The sequence below is a fragment of the Phyllostomus hastatus genome, unplaced genomic scaffold (genome assembly GCF_019186645.2).
Source record: "Phyllostomus hastatus isolate PE091 unplaced genomic scaffold, TTU_PhHast_1.1 phas_contig_198, whole genome shotgun sequence".
NCBI lineage: Eukaryota > Metazoa > Chordata > Mammalia > Chiroptera > Phyllostomidae > Phyllostomus > Phyllostomus hastatus.
In genome coordinates this window covers 5,918,074-5,938,314 of record NW_025333715.1, presented here as the reverse complement: position 1 = coordinate 5,938,314, position 20,241 = coordinate 5,918,074, and the positions used below count along the sequence as shown (strand labels likewise).

Below are 20,241 nucleotides of genomic sequence, written 5' to 3'. Positions count from 1 at the left end.
AGAAAGCCAGCAGCCGGGGAGGCAGGGCCCCTGCTCTGCTAATGCGCCCACCTTCTGCTGAGGCTCCCACAGTAGCTCTCCCCCTTAGGGAAGGAGTTCAGGAGTGCGCATGCAACCAGAGTGACGTTTGTTTACCCATTTCTTTGAATACGTAAAGTAAGATATTTTCTGAAGGAAAGTTTGAATCTATCTGCTTGGACTGTTTGTTTTGACCGTGGGGTCCAGTTTTGCCAACTAGGTGAATCGGATAAATAATTTCCCAAAACTGAATGAACCAAATCTGCAGTTCTGAAGAGTTGATGAAAATGTATTTGAAGCATGTGACACAATAAAATCATTTTCTCAAAAATTATTATATTGACAGGTATGTTACAATGAATGTTTTTCTACTTCCCATACATTCTGAGTACATTGTGTTAAAGCATGACAGGTCTACTTGTCATTTGATAAATTATAGGAAAGGTTTCTTGGTATTTTTCTTAGAAACTTTGGAAGTAAATTACTCCTAATGACTATTTAACTGTTTAATCTTTCCCTAAGTAGGGTGTTCCCAATCCTTTGCTTTCAATGACATTGAAGAAAGATGTAATCAAGTTAACAGGTGACAAGAGATGAAAAACATTTGTATAATAAATCACTACATAATTTTTGGCATATCACTTGGAAGGAATTCATAGAATAGACATTGCTATACTAAAATATCTTCTATCCCCACCTATAATTTGATGTGAACAAGTCTTCTCATCATTTACATCTATAAAAATGTAAAACAGAAACAGAATTCATGCTGAACCCTACTTATTTCTAGCAATAGGTAATATTCATATGTAGGTAAATGGACCGCTCCATGCATCTCATGAAAATATGAATTTTCAATAAATTGTATCCTTTATGTTTAATAAGTACTTATAATACATTTATGTGGTTTTGACTTTGACTGTGTACTAAAAATAATTGAAATGATAAGTCAATCTAGAAGGAGTATTTTACCACTTAAAGCCTCTAGTCTGAAAACTAAAAATAATTTCAATTTATATATATGAGTTCTGTCCAGAAAAAGTCCAGCCACTGTTAATATAATGAGAATGGTTTGCATGACTTCAGTGCAACCTGGCAGCCAAGGAGAGTGGACTGGAATACGCATGTGTGAACAATGACAACTTTCCTGTACTAGTCAGTGGGGGCAGTAGATGCAGTTGAGTGAGCATGTGCACTGTGTGGCGGTCACATTCACAATGACTGAGCAGGTAGAGCAATGAATCTGCATCCAATTTTGCATTAAGTTTGAGCATTCCTCTGTGGAAACTATTTGGACGATTCAGAAAGCCACAGCCACACGTAACTGGTGATTGGCAGCTTCATCACAACAATGTGCCTGCTCGTGCATCATGTCTCGTGCAGAGTTTTGTGGTGAAACATCAAATCACCCAGGTGACTCAGCCTCCCCTACAGCCCAGATTTGGCGTCCTGTGACTTCGGGCTTTTCCCCAAACTAAAATCACCTTTGAAAGGGAAAAGATTTCAGACTGTCGATGAGATTCAAGAAAATACAATGGGGTAGCTTATGGCCATTGGAAGAACTGTGAGAGGTCCTAAGGTGCCTACTTTGAAGGGGACTGAGAGTGTCATTGTCTTATGTACAATTTTTCTTATATCTTGTATCTTCTTCAGTAAATGTCTCTACTTTACATATTATATGGCTGGATAGCTTCTGGACAGATCTCATATATTTGATATAGAGCAGATTTTCAAGCATAAAAATACTTTCTATTAGGATAGAATTCTGGGAAGGATGTGAAACAGAAATATGACTTCAAGTGGAAAGGAGAATGATGTAAAATTTCCAACAGTTCAAGAAGACTTCATGTATTTTTTTTCAAATGAATGACTACAGTATCGATCACAATAGTATTTAGATTCCTTTACATACACTTGAAAGTCTCATGTGATAGTTTTTGCTTTGTTTTCTTTTATCTTCAATGTCAGTATTTTGACTTACATCCTTTGTAGTTACTTATACTTATGATAATATTTCACACATCAGCTTTAAGATACACAAGGAGGTATATAATTTTTCCAAATCATTTTAGAGGTTATGTGAAAAAAATAGCTTGAAAAAAAATGATACAAGGCATGGGTGGTCCTTACCTTCAAAAAGTTTAGCTTCACTAGGAGGATAAGTCTAACCTACAGACTTACAGGAAACAATTAGAGGAGAACAATTACATGCCAACTTCCTTAAATTAACTAACTTTAGGACTAGGAATGTTAAGGAGGGAAAAAAAATAAGTGTATACAAAGTAATAAGATAGAGCTCCAAATAGGAGGTACAATTTGCACCAGCTTTGAAGGATGACTAGGATTCTGATAAATGTAGAGGGAGAAATTACTCCAAGCAGAAAGGCCTGCACGAGCAAAGGGGCAAGTATGGTGGATATGAAAGATACTAAAGAAAGAATAAGAACTTTGCAATTATGGGTCTAACTTTGCATTTTCTTGTAACTTCACATGAAAATGAATAAAATGGGCTTACTTGGGGCTCAGGGATTTTACGATTAGTATTTGCAAACAGTAGTGGTTGGGAGGCTTACGTCATCTATGTACTTTCATGAGATTTAATCGGGACCTGTATTATCACTGTTTGAGAATTTAGCAACAAAAATCATCCTTGAAATGATAAAGACCTAAGTTTTAGACATCACAGAAGTAGATTAATAAAAATTTCTGGAGGTAAATTTTGAAATGTGAGGAAACTGAAGAATAGCAAGAATTGTGTAAGATAAAATATCTTGCATATTAGGAGATGCATTTTAGGCTAGAATAACTAAAATATTATATACCTATATTAAATAATCTTGAAGGGGCAGGGAGAAAGGCATTTATATTGTAATATAGTGAGTCAATGGAAACTTATTTAGAATTTATTTTTAATATCAGGCAGCACAACACTGAAAGTGAAGTATGTCTAATTAAACTGAATGATTACACAACACGTATTTCTCGATTTTCACAAGCAAATGGAAGGGGATAACACACAGTTAGTTCCTGAGTGGAAATAAAGTCCCTTTGCTTTCATAAGCTATGTGTCAATTGAGACTGGGAACTCACATGCCAAGGAGCGCTAGTACATGAATGAGAAACTGCAAGGGAAAAAGTAGAGAGGCCACAGGAAGTGATGCTACTGAGTCATTCGAAGATGAGTGCTCAGAGACCGAGGCTGTAGGTACTTTGTAGGAATATCTAGAGAGAAGTTACAGCTCTCGTGGAGCCTGCAGCCCTCCGATAACACCACAAAGCAGAAGTGGTGAACCCTGTGATATTTCTTAGATATCAAGCTGACATTTAAACGGCCAGATGTTAACAATGCGACAGCACGTTTTGAAAGTGACATGCCCCAGAAGTTGAACAGATTTCCACATTGTCCCATTTATTACTTCGCATCCAATAAACATTGTTGCTATGTATTGACAAGTGTCCTTTCAGGTATCATTGAAGTAAACTAGTCATTTATTAAAAATTAATTTTTTTAAATAAAACTTAAAAGAAACAATTACTTTCAAATAGTGAGCAAGCCCGTCATAGAGCACGGTCAGCGGGCCAACAGAGGCCTGATAAGGTGTAAAAGTCTTGTAGTGATGGAACTCCCGTCTGACCTTTGCAGAATCACGAGCTTGGAACCTTCCTCTAACAGTTTTCCTGTCTTACACTTCAGCATCTTCAAGTAGCTGGTATTTGTCCTAATTTAAAAATTTTTTATTTTATATGAATTTCAAACTTGCAGAAAAAGTGCAAGAATAGTACAGAGAACTCCCATATACTCATCATCCCAATTCACCAGTTGTTAACATTTTGCTTTACAATTCTCTTTCTTCCCTTGTTATGCTAGTCGTATACCCTGAATTTTGAAAGGCCATGGTGCTAGGTTGGGTTCCTAGGGAAGCAGACCCGGTGGCTCAGTCTGGTTTAAGGGAGACTCATGAGGGAGTGCTGTGGAAACCACCTGTGCGAGGACGGGGCTGGGGGGGGGGCGGGAGGCAGGATGGGCCGGGGAGACACTGGGCCACAACAGAGGCCTTGGCCAGTCTCTGATTACAAGTTTTGGGGCTGGAATGGCTCTTCAGAGACGTCCTGTCCTGAGGCATGGGGGCTGGCCACAGCTGCAGGTCATTGGATGTAGGTTTCCCCGGGGAAGTGGGTGTGACCTTGGGCAAAGGGGCTCTCCCCAGCTGTTGGGAATGCCCAGAGAAGGACCCTGCTGAGAACCCTGATCCCTGACCCTCCCCACAGAAATGAGTGCCTTGAACTTGAGGCAGGCATCTGAGAGGTGCCACAGCACCCCCTGTAGGCACAGCCTCCGTGACTCCCTGTGCTTCTGAGAAATGCTGCAGAGGGACAGGAGATAGTGTGAGTACTGCACATTTTTTTTTTTGGAAAGGTTGATTTTGACATTAGTGGGAAAAGGCATTAAAAAACAGAAAAGGGATAAAAAACAAAAACATGCAGAGACGTTTAAGCAGGTTTTTAATTTCGAAATAGGTAAATAAGAAAATGTGAAAAGGAAAAACTTTTCTTGCAGGAAATCTTAAAATGGGAGTTAAGGCAATTTGATGTCAGTGTTTTGCTAACAATAGCCTACAAAATTTGAGACGTCGCCAGTAGTTCTTACTTAAGAATAATGAGGAAGAGTCCTGGCTGGTGTAGCTCAGTGGGTTGAGTGTGGGCGCACGACTCAAAGAGTCACTGGTTTGATTCCCAGTCAGGGCACATACCTGCATGGCGGGCCAGGTCCCCAGTAGGGGGCGCACAAAAGGCAACCACACATTGATGTTTCCCTCTCTCCTCCTTTCTCTAAAAATAAATAAATAAAATCTTAAAAAAAAAAAGAATAATGGGAAAGAGAAAATCCCACCAACTGTTGGATGCTCAGCTTATGGGATAAGGAGAAATCCACCGTCACTGCGAAAGCAGCTTTGAGCGGTCAGCGGCGGGCTCCTGGGCCAGCACAGCAGCCTGAAATCTCAGCACTGAGCTTCTATCGCCCAACACTTAATGAGATGTATTTTTTAAGTTAAAATTGTAAAAAAAAAATTATAACAGCAATCTAATACAGAAACAGATACAATACACATTTTCTAAAGAAAAAATGAAAATAACTGGTGGTCATGACATGAAATAAGATCTAGGACATCTCTTCTCCCCCACAGGCGATACCGATAAGCTGACAAGATCCTGAGATTTCGCATCAATATCTGAATGTCTGGGAAAAAGGGAACTTAGTGAACAATGAATGTCCTTATGACCGAGAAGAGATGGAAGTGGCTAAAGGGAGAAAAAATAGGTGGAACAGAGTGAGTCAGCAAGATGCTGACATTTTAATGGAAGTGAAATCCACGGTTTCACACTAAGGGGAGGAGCAGAAGCGGAAGCCCCATGGGAACTGGATACACTTCCCAGCTAGAGAGAACGAACAGGATCTTATCCAAGACTCAGAAGACAGAGCAGACTCCAAATATTATGCACAAGGCTGCATATGGCCTAATGAGGGCTCCCGTTCCTCTTGCTGCCCAACAGTGGATGAAATAATAACCCACAAACTGCAAATTAGTATGTGGAGAAAATAAACTGGTCTCAGAGATGGTGGGAAGAGTCAGGAAATCAGTGTATCTGAGCAGATAACCCCCAAGGCTTATTGTACTGCACCTATATTGACCCATTCACTTCTTATAATAATTTTATAATAGGAACTGTATTATCTCCATTTTAAAGAAGATGAAATTGCCACACAAAGGCTTGAGTGACATGTCCAAGGTCACATAACCCACACAATTTGGGTCAGAATTCAAATCCAGACAGTAAGGCTCACCCTCTACTGCCTTCAAAACAGAGAGCCCCATCAGAGCTGCCAAAGCATCAGCAAGACAGAAAGAAATGACCTGGCATAAGCCAGATATGTTCCAGGAGGAAAAAAGGAGAAGAGAAGGAGGAAAGGAGGGAGAAGAAGGAAGAGAGAATGAGAGAAAGGAAGAAGGCATGTCAAAAAAAAAAAAGAGAGAGAGATTACAAATGTAGAAGAAAATGTAGCTCAAGGAACAGAAGGAACTTCCTCACAATACAGCATTAGATATTTTAATTAGATATTTTAACCATTGCAATTATGGTAAATTGTATTTTCATACATTTCATTTTGTAATTGTCTATTCTACTATATAACAATACAAGGTTGAACATTTTTAAAAATATGTTTCTTGGCCTTGCATATTTCCTCCTCTTTTTTAGAAAACGCTTTCCATATCTCCTTCCTTTTTGTCAGTTTTATTCATTTCTTATTTGTAGGAATTATATATATACCCTGGATACTAACTATCTGTTATTTGTGTTGAAGATATTTGTCCTAGTTTCTGACTGTCTTTTTCACTTTTTATGTGGTGTTTTTTTACGAAGAGAATATTCTTAACTTTAATAGTTTTATTAGTTTTCTACTGCTGCCAAAATTACCACAAACTTAGTGGCATAAAACAATATCTGTTCCTTATGTTCCAGTTCTGTGGGTCAGGAACTTCTGGCCTACAGAAAGGAAGGCTTCACTGGGTTCTCTGCCTGAGGTCTCCCACGGCCAAAATCAAGGTGGTGTTAGCCTAGCTGAATTCTTATCTGGAGGCCCTGGGGAAGAATCCACGTCCAGCACCATTCAGGTGGATTCCTTATCACTCCATCGTCAGCTGATTAGGTGTGCAGCAGACCCTTCTCACACAAACCCCTCCGATTTCCTCTTCTGCCACTGCTCGGAGAAAACTCTTTTAAAGTGTCCGTGTGATTAGATGAAGCTCACCCGTATAATGTAACATAAGCATGATGATAACTCATCATATGCACAAGGATACCCACGCTCAAAGGGGAGGGGATTGTATAAAGGCCAGGGTCGCTGGGGCTCACTCTCAGAATGTGCCTACCATAATAGTCAAATTTGAACATGCTTTTCACAAAATGTTTGTACTTTTTCTGTCATGTTTAAGAAATCCCACCCTATCTCAATGTAAAAAAGGTATTCTCCTACCTTTTCCTCTAAACATTTTGAAGGTTTGTTTTTAAACTTTAATTTTTTATTGTTGTTCAATTACAGTTATCCCCATTTTCCTACCGTTACTCTCCCCCACCCTCCCCACCCCCACTTCCCACACTCAATCCTCCCCCCACCTTGTCTTTAAACATGGGTCCTTTATACATGTTCCTTGATGACCCTTCCCCTTCTTTCCTCTGTTATCCCCCTCTCCCCACCTCTGGTTATTGTCAGCTTGTTCTTTATTTCCATGTCTCTGGTTTTATTTCACTCGCTTGTTCGCTTTGTTAACTAGGTTCCCCTTATAGGTGAGATCATATGGTATTTGTCTTTTACCACCTGGTTTGTTTCACTTAGCATAATGCTCTCCAGTTCTATCCATGCTCTTGCAGAGGGTAGGAGCTCCTTCTTTCTTTTTGCTGCATAGTATTCCATTGTGTAAATGTATCATAGTTGTTTAATCCAGTCATTTACTGATGGGCACTTAGGTTGCTTCCAGCACTTGGCTATTATAAATTGCACTGCTATGAACATTGGGATGCATAGGTTCTTTTGGATTGTGTTTCAGGATTCTTATAGTATAATCCCAGCAGTGGAATTGCTGGGTCAAAAGGCAGTTTCATTTTTAGTTTTTTGAGGAAATTTCATACTGTTTTTCACAGTGGCTGCACCAGTCTACATTCCCACCAACAGTGCACTAGGGTTCCCTTTTCTCCACGACCTCACCAGCACTCGTGGTTTGTTGATTTGTTTATGATGACCATTGTGAAAGTGAGGTGATACTTCATTGTGGTTTTAATTTGCATCTCTCTGATGGCTAGTGATGCTGAGCATCCTTTCATATGTCTCTTGGGCCCTCCGAATGTCCTCCTTGGAGAAATGTAATTATAATTACATTTTGTAATTACAATTGTTTGTAATTACATTGTTTATAATTGTTTGTAACACACGTTCAGGTCCTTTACCCATTTTTTAATTGGATTGTTTGTCTTCCTGGTGTGGAGTTGTGTGAGTTTTTTATATATTTTGGAGATCAAACCCCTGTTCACGGTATCATTGACAAATACATTTTCCAATACAGTTGGTTCCCTTTTCATTTTGCTGATGTTTTCTTTAGCCGTGCAGAAGCCTTTTGATTTGATGATGTCCCATTTGTTTATTCTTTCCTTTATGTCCCTTGCTCTATTGGTGGACACATTGGTGAAAATATTGCTGTGTGGAATATCTGAGATTTTCCTGCCTCTTTCTCCTCTAGGACTTTTTTAGACTTGTGAAAAAATATGGAATGCTTCACAAATTTGCGTGTCATCCTTACACAGGGGCCACGCTAATCTTCTCTGTGTTGTTCCAATTTTAGTACATGTGCTGCCGAAGCAGGCACTTGCTTTTAAACTTTGAAGTCCTTAATTCATCTAGAATTTGTTTTGTGTAGGATATGAGATAGAGACCTAATTCTTTTTTTATATATATTTTTAAAGATTTTTATTTATTTATTTTTTAGAAAGGGAAGGGAGGGAGAAAGAGAGAGAGAGAGAGAGAAACATCAATGTGCAGTTGCTGGGGGTCATGGCCTGCAACCCAGGCATGTGCCCTGACTGGGAATCGAACCTGGGACACTTTGGTCGCAGGCTGGTGCTCAATCCACTGAGCAACACCAGCCAGGGCTGAGACCTAATTCTTAATTTCATTTTTTTCAGCATGGATAAATAATTGCCCCAGTGTTAAGTAGTTCCTCCTTCCCCCACCCAGATGACATGCCCCCTCTGTCGTGCACTAAGATAACACAGCTGCACAGGCCCACACTCTGGGCTCCACAGTGTGTTCCGTCGGTCCGCACACCTACCCCTGCGTCAGGGCCACACGGTCGTGATGACTACTGCTTTCTTCAGTCTTGTCATCTAGAAAGGCAAGCTCTCCACCTTGTTTCCTTCATGAATGTTTGGATATTCTTGATCTTTTGATTCTTCCAGATAAATTTTAGAATCAGCCCATCAAATTCAATTTTAAAAGTCATTTTTGGATTTTGACTGTATGTGCACTGAATCAGTACTTCTCAATGGGGGGCAGTTTTGGTCCCCAGGCGACATTTGATGATGTCTGCAGACATGTTTGGCTCTCACAACGGGAAGGCGTGTGTCTGATGGCATCTAGGTCAGGGAGAATGCTGAACACCCTCCACTGACCAGGGTCGCCCTTAAAACAAAGAATCGTCCGGCTTAAAATGTCAGTCGTTGAAGACAACCCATCACTAAATCTTTTCCATTTGGAGAGAATTCATACTTATATTTTTGAGTATTCCAATGGACAAACATGAATGTTTTTCCATATATTAATATATAGGTCCTCTTTAATGTATTTCAATTAAGTGTTATAGTTTTCAGTGAACAGATCTTATGCATCTTTTGTCAGTTTTATCCCTAAGTAGATTATGATTTTTTGCTATTTTAAATGGTATTTTTTAAAATTATGTTTGTTTATTGATATTGTATAGAAATATAGCCAGATATCTTGTTAAAATTTAGCATTTCTTCTTCATTTTTAACTGTTTTCAATTATAGTTTATATTCAATATTATTTTTTTATTAGCTTCAGGTGTGCAGCACAGTTGGCAGATAATCATGTCCTTTACAAAGTGTCCCCCTGATACTTCTAGGACGCCCCTGGCACCACACACAGCTGTTACAGTCTTATTGATCGTGTTCCCTATGCTGTACTGTCCATGATTGTTCTGTAACTGCCAATCTGTGCCTCTTAATCTGCTCACCCCTTCCGCCCAGCACTCCAACCCCCTTCCTTCTGGCAATCATCAGTCTCTTCTCTGTATTTGCAAGTCTGTTTCTGTTTTGTTTGTTTGTTTATATTGTCCTTTAGATTGCACATATAAACAAAATCATATGGTATTTGTCCTCTGACTGACTTTTTCACTTAGCATAATACTCACATTTAGCATTTCTAACATGTCTATAGATGTTTTCAAGTTTTCTATATGAGAATTCTCTCATCTGCAAGTAAATGTGTCTCTTCCATTTCAGTACTATGCTTTTAATTTCTCTTGCTTGTTTTATTATGATGGGTAGGACCTTCAGGACAAAGCTGAATAGAAGCATGGAGAATGGGAACCTTTTCTTCTACCTGATCCTAAAAGGAATACTCCACATTCAAATGAATGGAAATTTTTAATTTACATTTTAAAATTCAAACAATGAATTTTTGGTAGGAAAGGTCGTCTGGGTTATACAGATTCCTTGAAATGTTAAGACCTTCTTTATAACAAATATGATCACTTGTAAAACCCATGACTTAAAAAATGTTTTATTTACTGAGCTATCGATAAATGAGAGATATTTTGAAATCACCTAATATAATGGTCAATGTTTCACTATCACCCTATCATCCTATGCTACCCATTTTTGCTTTATATACTTTAAAGTTATTTTATTGGGTACATTCACATTCAGAAATGTAATTATGTCTTTCTGGGGAATTAAATCTTTTATCATTGTCCCTATAATGCTCTGGCTTTAAATTCCACTTCTGATTTAAGGCAGCGACACCAGCTTCCTTTAGTTAGTGTGTGCCTGTTTTATCTTTCTCCACCCACCTGCTTCCCACCTTCACAGCGTATGCCTGGAGTTCCTTCTCCCCCATTTGGTAATCTCTGCCTTTTACCAGATGAGCTTAATTCGCTGATATTTACTGTGATTATTAGGACTGTGATTATATTTGGACTCATTTCTACCATTTTACTTTTTTATTTCCACTTGTCTCGCTTTATCTATGCTTTCTGCCCTTCATAAAATTAAATTTTTTTCACTTCATTTTTTTCTCACTACTTTGGAATTTATGCATGCTATACTTCTCTTCTTTTAGTGTTTACCCTTGAAAGTTTAGAGTCAAATAATATCCTGACCCTTCTCTCAAAAATACAAGGACCGGAGCACACTCTAGACCCACTCCCAACTTACATACCATGGCTACTCAGTATTTTAGTTGCCTTTTTTTAAAACTCAAAACTGTGACATTATTTTATACAGAAAGTATTTTATATACATGTTTACTAATAGTGTACCCAGCTATTCTTCTGGAATAACTTCCCTTCTTTTTAAAGTATGTCCTTTAATGGCCTTGGCTGGTGTGGTCCAATGGACTGAGCACCGGCCTGAGGACCAAAGGGTCGCTAGTGGGCTCAATTCCCAGTCAGAGCACATGCCTGGTTTGCAGCCAGGTCCCCAGTTGGGGGCACAGAAGAGGCAACCACACATTGATGTTTCTCTCCCTCTCTTCCCCTCTCCCTAAAAATAAATAAGTAAAATCTTTAAAAACAATTCCTTAAAAAAATAAAGTATATCCTTTAATGTAGGTCTCATGGTGGTAAACTATCAGTTTTTGTGTTTACCTACAAATGACTGCTTCATCCTTATCCTTGAATAATAATTTTGCTGGGTACACAACTATAGGCTATTGTTTTCTCTTAGCCCTTTGAAAATAGGGCTGTAGCTGATGAGTTTATGGTGTCATTCCTCTGTGGATGTATCCTCTATGTCTTAATGCTGCTTTCAAAGGACAACACTGGGGCCGGGGTGGGGGGAATTGAACGTCGGGGGTGAGCAAGGCAGGGGAGAGCAATGGGGGAAAAATGGGGACAGCTGTAATTGAACAACAATAAAAAAATTTAAAAATATATTGCTTTCCTATTTTCCGTTTACTTTGGGCCAATCTTCTAGTTCACTAAATTAAGTTTTTAAAAAATTTCAGGGGTGTCTCATTTCTGTAAGTTCCCATCTTTCAAATTCATACATTCATCCCTAATCATCTTCTTTTTGAAGTAAAACAGTTCTAATTTTTAAGAGTCGGGCTGGGTGCCAGGAGCCAGGCTGGGACAGATATAACTGGCATTTGAGTAACTGGATTGATTAATTTCGTAAAGGGCGCATCGGTTTTGACGGCGGTGCCTAAGTGGGTGCCTTCCTTTAAAGACTGTTTTGGAGAGCAGTTTCAGGTTCAGAACAGAGTCGAGGGGGAGGGACAGAGATTCCCGTGTACCACGGCCCTGCGCACGCACAGCCTTCCCCGTCACCAGCGCGGTGTGTGCATCCTTTATTTATCTAAATACACAGCCGTTCTGCATCGCGTCTCTGACCTTTCTAGTATCTACAGTCTTTGGAGGACTGAATGGGTGCTGGCTAGTTACTTTTTCCTACGTTTGGTGATTTGGACTGTGAGCTCATTGCCTGGTTTTCATTGGTGGGGATCCTGTGAGCCTGGCTGGGAATGGAGCGGGTTATCTTCTTGGCAAGACAACCACGTGGATTCACTCCGGCCCGCTGGAGTGTCTGCGCTCCGCACTGTAATCCCAGGCGGCCCTTCCCGGCGCTCAGGGCAGGCCCCACGCTCCTTTTCCCAAGCACTCACAACTTCCCTGAAGCGACCCAGCCCTGCAGTAGTCAGTCGCTCGCAGCGTCCCAGAGGCACCAGCCTGAGGTCACTCTGATCCCAGCTCACGGATCCTGCTCTTATTCTGCTTATTAAATTAAATCAATTAACTAATTAAATTTAATTCTTAGAAGGAGAGACCCTGGCAGATTTCCCACACCTCTGGTGATGTCAGAAATCTCTCAAATAGTATAATTTCAATTTCCAGTCTTTGGTTACTATACAATAAATGGGCTTCTTGGGGCCCCCAGTAAGTTTCATTAGAGAAGTTGACCCAAAATATGTTAGTAAAAAATAGCATCTAGTATAATTCTACATGTATAAAAATGATTTCTCTTTAGTTATACATCTTTTGATATGTGTGTATGGGGTTGAGTGGTACCAACACCTAGAATTTATTATGTTCATCTGATATTAATTATGGGTATTACTGAGTGATGGGATTGGGAGTGATTGATTCCCTATAATGAACCCGCATTATTTTTATAAGAATAAAGTGATTTTTTTCTGAAACAAAAACAAAAGAAAAAAAGGGAGCAGACTGGAAGCAACTATTCTAGTATGTTAATAGTGGTTGGTTTAGGGTGGTAGGGATACAAGTTCTGTTATGTTCTTTTTGTACATACTTTTTGTACATACAATAAACACAAGTTCTGTGTTTATTTTTAAATTTAAAAAAAATCACTGCTTGACATCCATCAATGAAACGTTTGAGTAGCGACCGCCATTTGTACCGAGGCTACCTGTGATGAGGCAGCCGAGTGGGACTCCACGCGAACTCTGTTAGCACGAAGTTCACCGGGGGAACTGCCGCATCGACGTCATCATTTTGCTTGTAAAAGCATGAACAACGACTCTGAAGTTTAACTTTTGGCCCAACAGGAATCACACCATTGTTAGGGAAATATTTCCGTGACACAGACGAGAGTAATCCTTCTCTAACACAGGTAAAGTTCCACTGCAAAAATACCGCCACTGAAGAGCCCTTTATGGAAGACAGGGTGACCAAGAGAAGGGACGCTTTGCTAATCTGGTTGTACGCAGTGTCTGTGGAGATCGTCTTTATAACTGTTACCTCTAAAGAGAGGCCCTAACGCTGATGTTTATAGCTCAGAAAAACTGAGTTGGAAATGTGCTTTATATACTTTTCTGTCTTGCCATCAAGTAGCAATTATCCTTCAGCTCATCTCTGCCTTCACACATTAAAATCAAAACAAAACCACCCAAACTATCTACTAGAATTAAAGTCTTGGGGGAAACATCCAGGAATAGAAAAAAGGCAAAATAGCGATGTGTGTATAACACCTTCTGTAAAGCACCTCTTTTCCCTTGCTAATTTACAACAAAGGAGTGAGGCACAGCTGTTTCAGCTCTAAATCCTGGAGCCTGGAAATCATACTTCTAGCAATGCATTCAGTTTTACATTTCATTATAACTAAATAATTTAGAGATGTCTTTACATGCCTTCCGACGGAAATTTACCTGTGTGATACCGTCACGTGCCTCCATTTTCTCTAACTCAAATGTCAGAGCCGTTTTCAATTTCTCTCTTTCTTCTCCAGTACATTATCTCCTTTCCCCATTTCCTCTCTACGTGCTATCTTTAAACATTACCTTTTCTTTATTTTAATAACCCTAGAGCAGGTCTTAGATGCTTGGACTGAAAACGACTATCTCTTACAAGCCTCCCTCCAATTTGTTTCTCCTTCATTTCTACATGAAGCAATAAAAATTATCTTCCACCAACAGCTGTTTTCAGTAATAAGAAAGCCAAGTTCTGTGACTAAGCTAAACACCCCTTCTGTTCTCCAAGGCCTACAATGGTTCCTAGTTGCCAGTTATATCAAATTGAAATTTCCAAATACTGTTCATTATGTCCTTAATGAACTGTGCTGAGTACGCTCAATGGTCTGCTCACATTTTCCTATATATTCAAATTTATATTCTCTGTTCTATGTAACCTGACAACCATGTATTACCATGATTAATTATTTGTTGTTTATATTCTTTCCCACTATGGTAGGGACTATTTGCTGTCCCTTACAGATTTATTTATTTATTTATTTATTTATTTATTTCTTCTTCCTTAACAATAGATTCTCTAACTTTCATCTGGGTACATAGTTGTCCAGTACAAAGATTACATTTCTCAGACTCCCTTGCAGCTAGGAATGTCCAAGTGGCTAAGTGCTAAATAATAATATGTAGGCCAAAATGTCATGAACAACTTTAGTAAGTGTTCTGAAAAGGAAAGAGCATTCAGATTTGAACTTCTTCTTTTTCCTACTGGCCAGAATGCAGATGTGATGGCTGGAGCTCAAGCAGCTATCTTGGATCATGAAATGAAAATTACATGCTAAGTTTGGTGGACCAACAGGATAGAAAGAGCCCTGGGTCACTGACATCATGGAGAGCCATATCAGTCCTAGAATGCCTAGTTCTGGATTATTCTTAGAGGAGAAAAATAAATTCCTATTATGTTTAAACTGCTACCACTTTTGCGGTCTCTACTACTATCACTTGTGGGTATACTAATTCTAACTGATCCACCCTTCTCTAAGTTTTTATTTGCTACTTCTCCTGTCTGACTATGAATGCTCCCCAAATTTATTTTCCTATCTTCCCCACACCCCAACCAAATTGTCAGTTTTCTTTCTTCCTTTAAAATGCAGCTCATACATGGGACCTGACATGGAAATGGTTAATATTGCTAAGCTTACTTAATTTAATTAACTATTCTTTGAACAATACATATCTATACATATATGTGTATATACAGTGATGGGTAAATAAAATTTTAAAATATTGTAACAGATTTTTAACAAATTTGCTACAACTTTTACACCCAAACATTCACTATTTACTTTTAGTACTCTTACTGCAGATTCATGTCAGTGATGCCATCATTCACCAAAACTCTTTTAGCACACATTTTTAAATATATTTTATTGATTATGCTATTACAGTTGTCCCACTTCCCCCTTCACTCCCCTCCACCCTGCACACCCTCTCCCACCCACATCCCCTCTTTAGTCATGTCCATGTGTCATACTTATAAGTTCTTTAGCTTCTACATTTCCCATACTATTCTTACCCTCCCCTTTCTATTTTCTACCTACCATCTATGCTACTTATTCTCTGTACCTTTTCCCCACTCTCCTCCTCCCACTCCCCTGTTGCTAACCCTCCATTGATCTCCATTTCTGTGGTTCTGTTCCTGTTCTAGTTGTTTGCTTAGTTTCTTTTGGTTTTGCTTTAGGTGTGGTTGTTAATAATTGTGAGTTTACCGTCCTTTTACTATACATGTTTTTTCTTTATCTTCTTTTCTTAGATAAGTCCCTTTAACATTTCATGTAATAAGGGCTTGTTGATGATGAACTCCTTTAACTTGACCTTATCTGAGAAGCAATTTTTCTGCCCTCCCATTCTAAATGAAAGCTTTGCTGGATAGAGTGATCTGAGATATAGGTCCTTGTCTTTCATGACTTGGAATACCTCTTTCCAGCCCCTTCTTGCCTGTAAGGTCTCTTTTGAGAAATCAGCTGACAGTCTGATGGGAACTCCTTTGTAGGTTACTGTCCCCTTACCTCTTGCTGCTTCTAGAATTCTCTCCTTCATTTTTACCTTGGCTAATGTAATTATGATGTGCTTTGGTGTGTTTCTTCTTGGGTCCAACTTCTTTGGGGCTCTCTGAGCTTCCTGGATTTCCTGGAAGTCTATTTCCTTTGCCAGAATGGGGAAGTTCTCCTTTATTATTTGTTCAAATATGTGTTCAATCTGTTGCTTTTCCTCTTCCCCTTCTGGTACCCCTATAATTCGGATGTTGGAACGTTTAAAGATGTCCTGGAGGTTCCTAAGCTTCTCCTCATTTTTTTTAAATTTTTATTTCTCCATTCTTTCCTGTTTGGTTGTTTCTTTCTTCCTTCTGGTCCACTCTATTGTTTTGAGTCCCAGTTTCCTTCCCATCACTATTGGTTCTCCGTGCATTTTCCTTCATCTCTTTTATGGTAACCTGCCTTTTCTCATCTAATTTGCACCCAAAATCAACCAATTCTGTGAGCTTCCTGATCACCAGTGTTTTGAATTGTGCATCTGATAGATTGGCTATCTCTTAGTCACTTAAAATGATGAGTCCTGGGGCATTGATCTGTTCTGTTTGAGACATGTCTCTCTCCCTCTCTCTTTTTTAAAATTATTTTTATTATTATTTTTTTTGGTCTGGTCGCTCCTGTTATGATGAGGGGCGGAGCCTTAGGTGTTCACCAGGGCTGGGCACCCTAGTCGCTAGATTGTGACATTGTATGTGGGGGCGGGGGCGAACAAAGACGGGAGCTCCGTTCTCCTGGGGCCCCAGTCCCTTCTCTGGGTTCTTGGGTTGCACGCTCTGATCTGGTCCACAATTGCCGCCTCACTGGGTCTGCCAGCTGCCGCTTGCGTACTCAGGGTCCACCCGCTGAGATCTTGTGCGCCCCAGATGCCTTACATGCTCCCAGTTGCCTTATGCGCCCACTCTCCCTGTTCTCCAAGCACCACGACCTGCGCCCAGCTGCTCCTCTCTGCCCCTCCTACTGGTCTGGATGAACGGGTCTACTTCAACTTCTTGGCTGTCCGACTTCCATTCAGATAAATTCTCTATCAGTTCTGGGTGTTATTCTGCCTCTAAATTGTTGTTGTCCTAGTCTTGGTTGTGCATGGAGGTATGGTGCGTCCACCTATGCCTCCATCTTGCTGGAAGTCCTCAGCACATATTTTTTAAAAAACATACTAAAAGCCCATCACTAGATATAACCTCCATGAGAGCAGAAGTATCCCCAATTTGTTTACTAGGCCTAGAAGAGTATCTAGCATATAGTAAGTAGGCACTCAATACATGTTTATGGCATGAAAAAAATAAATTGTAGAAAAACTTCATTTTAAGGTAGATTGATTTTTTTAAGAGTCAAAAGTCATTCAGAGCTCAGTTTAGTGAATAAGCTGTGTCACAAAGCTGGGAATACTGTTTTAAGTTTTTTTTTTAAAGCAGTGGCCCTGGCTGGTGTGGCTTAGTGGACTGAGCACCAGCCTGCAAACCAAAGAGTCACCTGTTGGATTCCCAGTCAGGGCACATACCTGGGTTGTGGGCCAGGTCTCCAGTAGGGGGCGTGCGAGAGGCAACCACACATTGATGTTTGTCTCCCTCTCTTTCTCCTTCCCTTTCCCTCTTTTAACAAATAAATAAAATCTTTTAAAAAAGTAAAAATTTTAAACAGCAGTGACTACAAACAATAAACTAGACTTCCTTGTATGAGTCATAAAAACGGCTCAGAGATGAGCTAGTTCCACAGCAGTCCAGGGCCTCACTTCCTAAACTTATAGTTAAGGATGACAACCTTGCTCCCATTCTGGAGTATTCGCACCTGCTGTTCCCTGGGCCTGGAATGCCCAGCCATTACGTGAATTACGCCCTCACTTCCTGCAGGTCTCCGTTTAAATATTCACCTCCTCCAAAAGGCCTTCCTTTATTACCTGACCTAAAATAAAGTCATTACTGTCCCTCTCTATCCCCGACACTACTTTCCTTTGGAAAAAAATAGGAATCGTTGCTCTACTGTCTGACCTAGTTTTATATCTATTTGGTTTGTGTGTCTTTAGTATCTGTCTCACGCACTGGAATATTTGCTCCATCATGAAAGGGGCTTCCTTCAGTGCTATAGCTCCAAATTTCTTCTAGATATCCAAATTTCAGAAAAGAAACTCAATGAATAGGTTTATAATAAAGGAGAAAAGAAGAGCAAGAAGAAGTGAAGAAAGGAAGAGCAAGAAAGGTAGCAGAGAAGTAGCAAAAGGGATGAAGAAATTCCAGAGGAGCCATAATTGGTTATTCTATCATTACTCCTTTTCAGCAGAGGTTTGACTCCAAGGCTTCCATGGGAAAATTTCATAATTTGGATATTTATTCCAAAGGAACAAGTACCCTAGAGAAAGAGGTTCCGAAGAACTTGGGTGGTATTTACTATTACAATTACAGTGGCCACATCTTTACTTTATTCCCCTCTCCCCAGTTCACACAAGCACAGATTGAGTGAACACTTGAGAACTCCTGACTGAGTCAGACAGGTACTTTCATGATTTTTAGTAGAATTAGTTTGTGTTGGTATAAACATTTTTAAATTTTCATACTTAACTGACATTTGGATACTTGTGTTTCTTTCAGGATCTTGATGAATAGATTTGCATAAAGCTAGAGGCAAGCCTCTGAAAACACTTGTAGCAAACTCTATGCTACTCTTACTATGCCCCTCACTTATGGCACAAGGTTCAGTTCCTTTCAAGGGACAGATATCTAAGTCACGTTTCATGAATGTTTCTGCACCCTCAAGCTGTCCACTCCTGATACATAGCTTATCAAAAAGGGTTTTTTACTGGAGAAGTTAGGGCAAAATGATAGTTCTTTATGTTTTAATACATTTTGTAGAAGAAATTCCATTTTCCTGCTAATTTCCTGCTAATTTCTACAATTAACATTGTAAATAAATCCCTGTTTTAAAAAAAAATCAGTAGCCCAGAATTAACATTTTAGGCAAAGGAAAGAGTTAGGTAACAAGGCATTGCCCTAGAAGAGTTTTAGAGCAATTTTAGAATTTTGAGTTACATTTAAGAAAATGTCAGTTTCTTGATTTGTAGGATCAAATGGCACAAATGCACACATACCCTGATCCTCGTCTCAGAAAACAGTTCTCCTTCACATTCCAGGTATGATTGAAATCTTAAAAATCAATCAGAATGCAAAGTAGGGAGTTCACCTGTTTAATACCTTCTAAGCTCAAAGTCATCTTATTTGAATCCCAGATAATTGCATTCAGAAAATAGCCATAAAATTTTCCACTGAATTCTTCATCTTTGTTCTCAACAGGATGGTGCCTAATACAGTAGCACCAGGACTAGTAGAAAATTAACATGTGAGGACTTAAAGTTATGTTTTACATTTTTTAGTTATCATCAGATATGTACTGCATTTTAGGCCAGTGTTCATTATACGCACTTTTTTTACGTAGCCTGGACACCTTAAGAAGCTTACACTTCTTCTCCGAAGCAGGCACTTCTGGTGAGGGGTCGGAAGCCCAGGCTGTTGGCGGGTGACCTGCACCAGGCAATCTTTCAGACAACGCCACAGGGTAGGAGCTGCGCCGCCTGGTCCGACAGGCTGTCTCCCTCTCTTTTTGCAGCAGCTGCTCGTCCATCAGCAACGAGACGACTTGCTTAGACTTCTCTCTGATGTAATAACCTGAAAAATACATTGAATTTCCTTAGGAAAAAAAATACTAATTAGGGCTACAATTAATTTTTATTTAAAAGAAAATTTAGAAAAAAATGAGTATGTTAGCAAAGTGAAAAAAACCTGTGACAAATAGAGGGAAACCTAAGTTTCATTAGACTTATCAATAAATATATTCCTTTTCTTATATTTCAGGAAGTAAACGAGTATATGATTAAATTATATCATGCACTGGCATTACACTTTTCACTTTAAATACACTTTTAAAAGCATTACTTACTCTGCAATAAATCAAACAAAATAGGCAAAGACAAGGAATGAGATAAATCTAGATATGCTGACCTAGGTGTATGACCATGACATATGGCTAAAGATTTAAAATCATATACATAGCATGATTCAAATCTGTAAAGCAAAGGGGAATATAAACCTGCATTTGTGCAGAAGAAGGAAGTAGAGGGATGGATGGATGGATGGATGGATGGATGCGCAGGCA

General features: G+C 39.4%; 1 protein-coding gene and 1 non-coding gene across 2 annotated transcripts in view; both read right to left on the bottom strand.

Moving 5' to 3' along the window:
- Positions 1–20,241, bottom strand: part of ENTHD1 (ENTH domain containing 1) — a 102,435-nt gene that overhangs the window by 64,886 nt on the left and 17,308 nt on the right. The window contains exon 2 of the mRNA XM_045835078.1: positions 19,512–19,754. Within this exon, the coding sequence (XP_045691034.1) occupies positions 19,512–19,754 (243 nt within the window). The remainder of the gene's footprint in view (positions 1–19,511; positions 19,755–20,241) is intronic.
- On the bottom strand, positions 8,332–8,438 carry LOC123816293. The gene has a single exon (XR_006785258.1). It is a non-coding gene; the product is annotated as a U6 spliceosomal RNA (small nuclear RNA).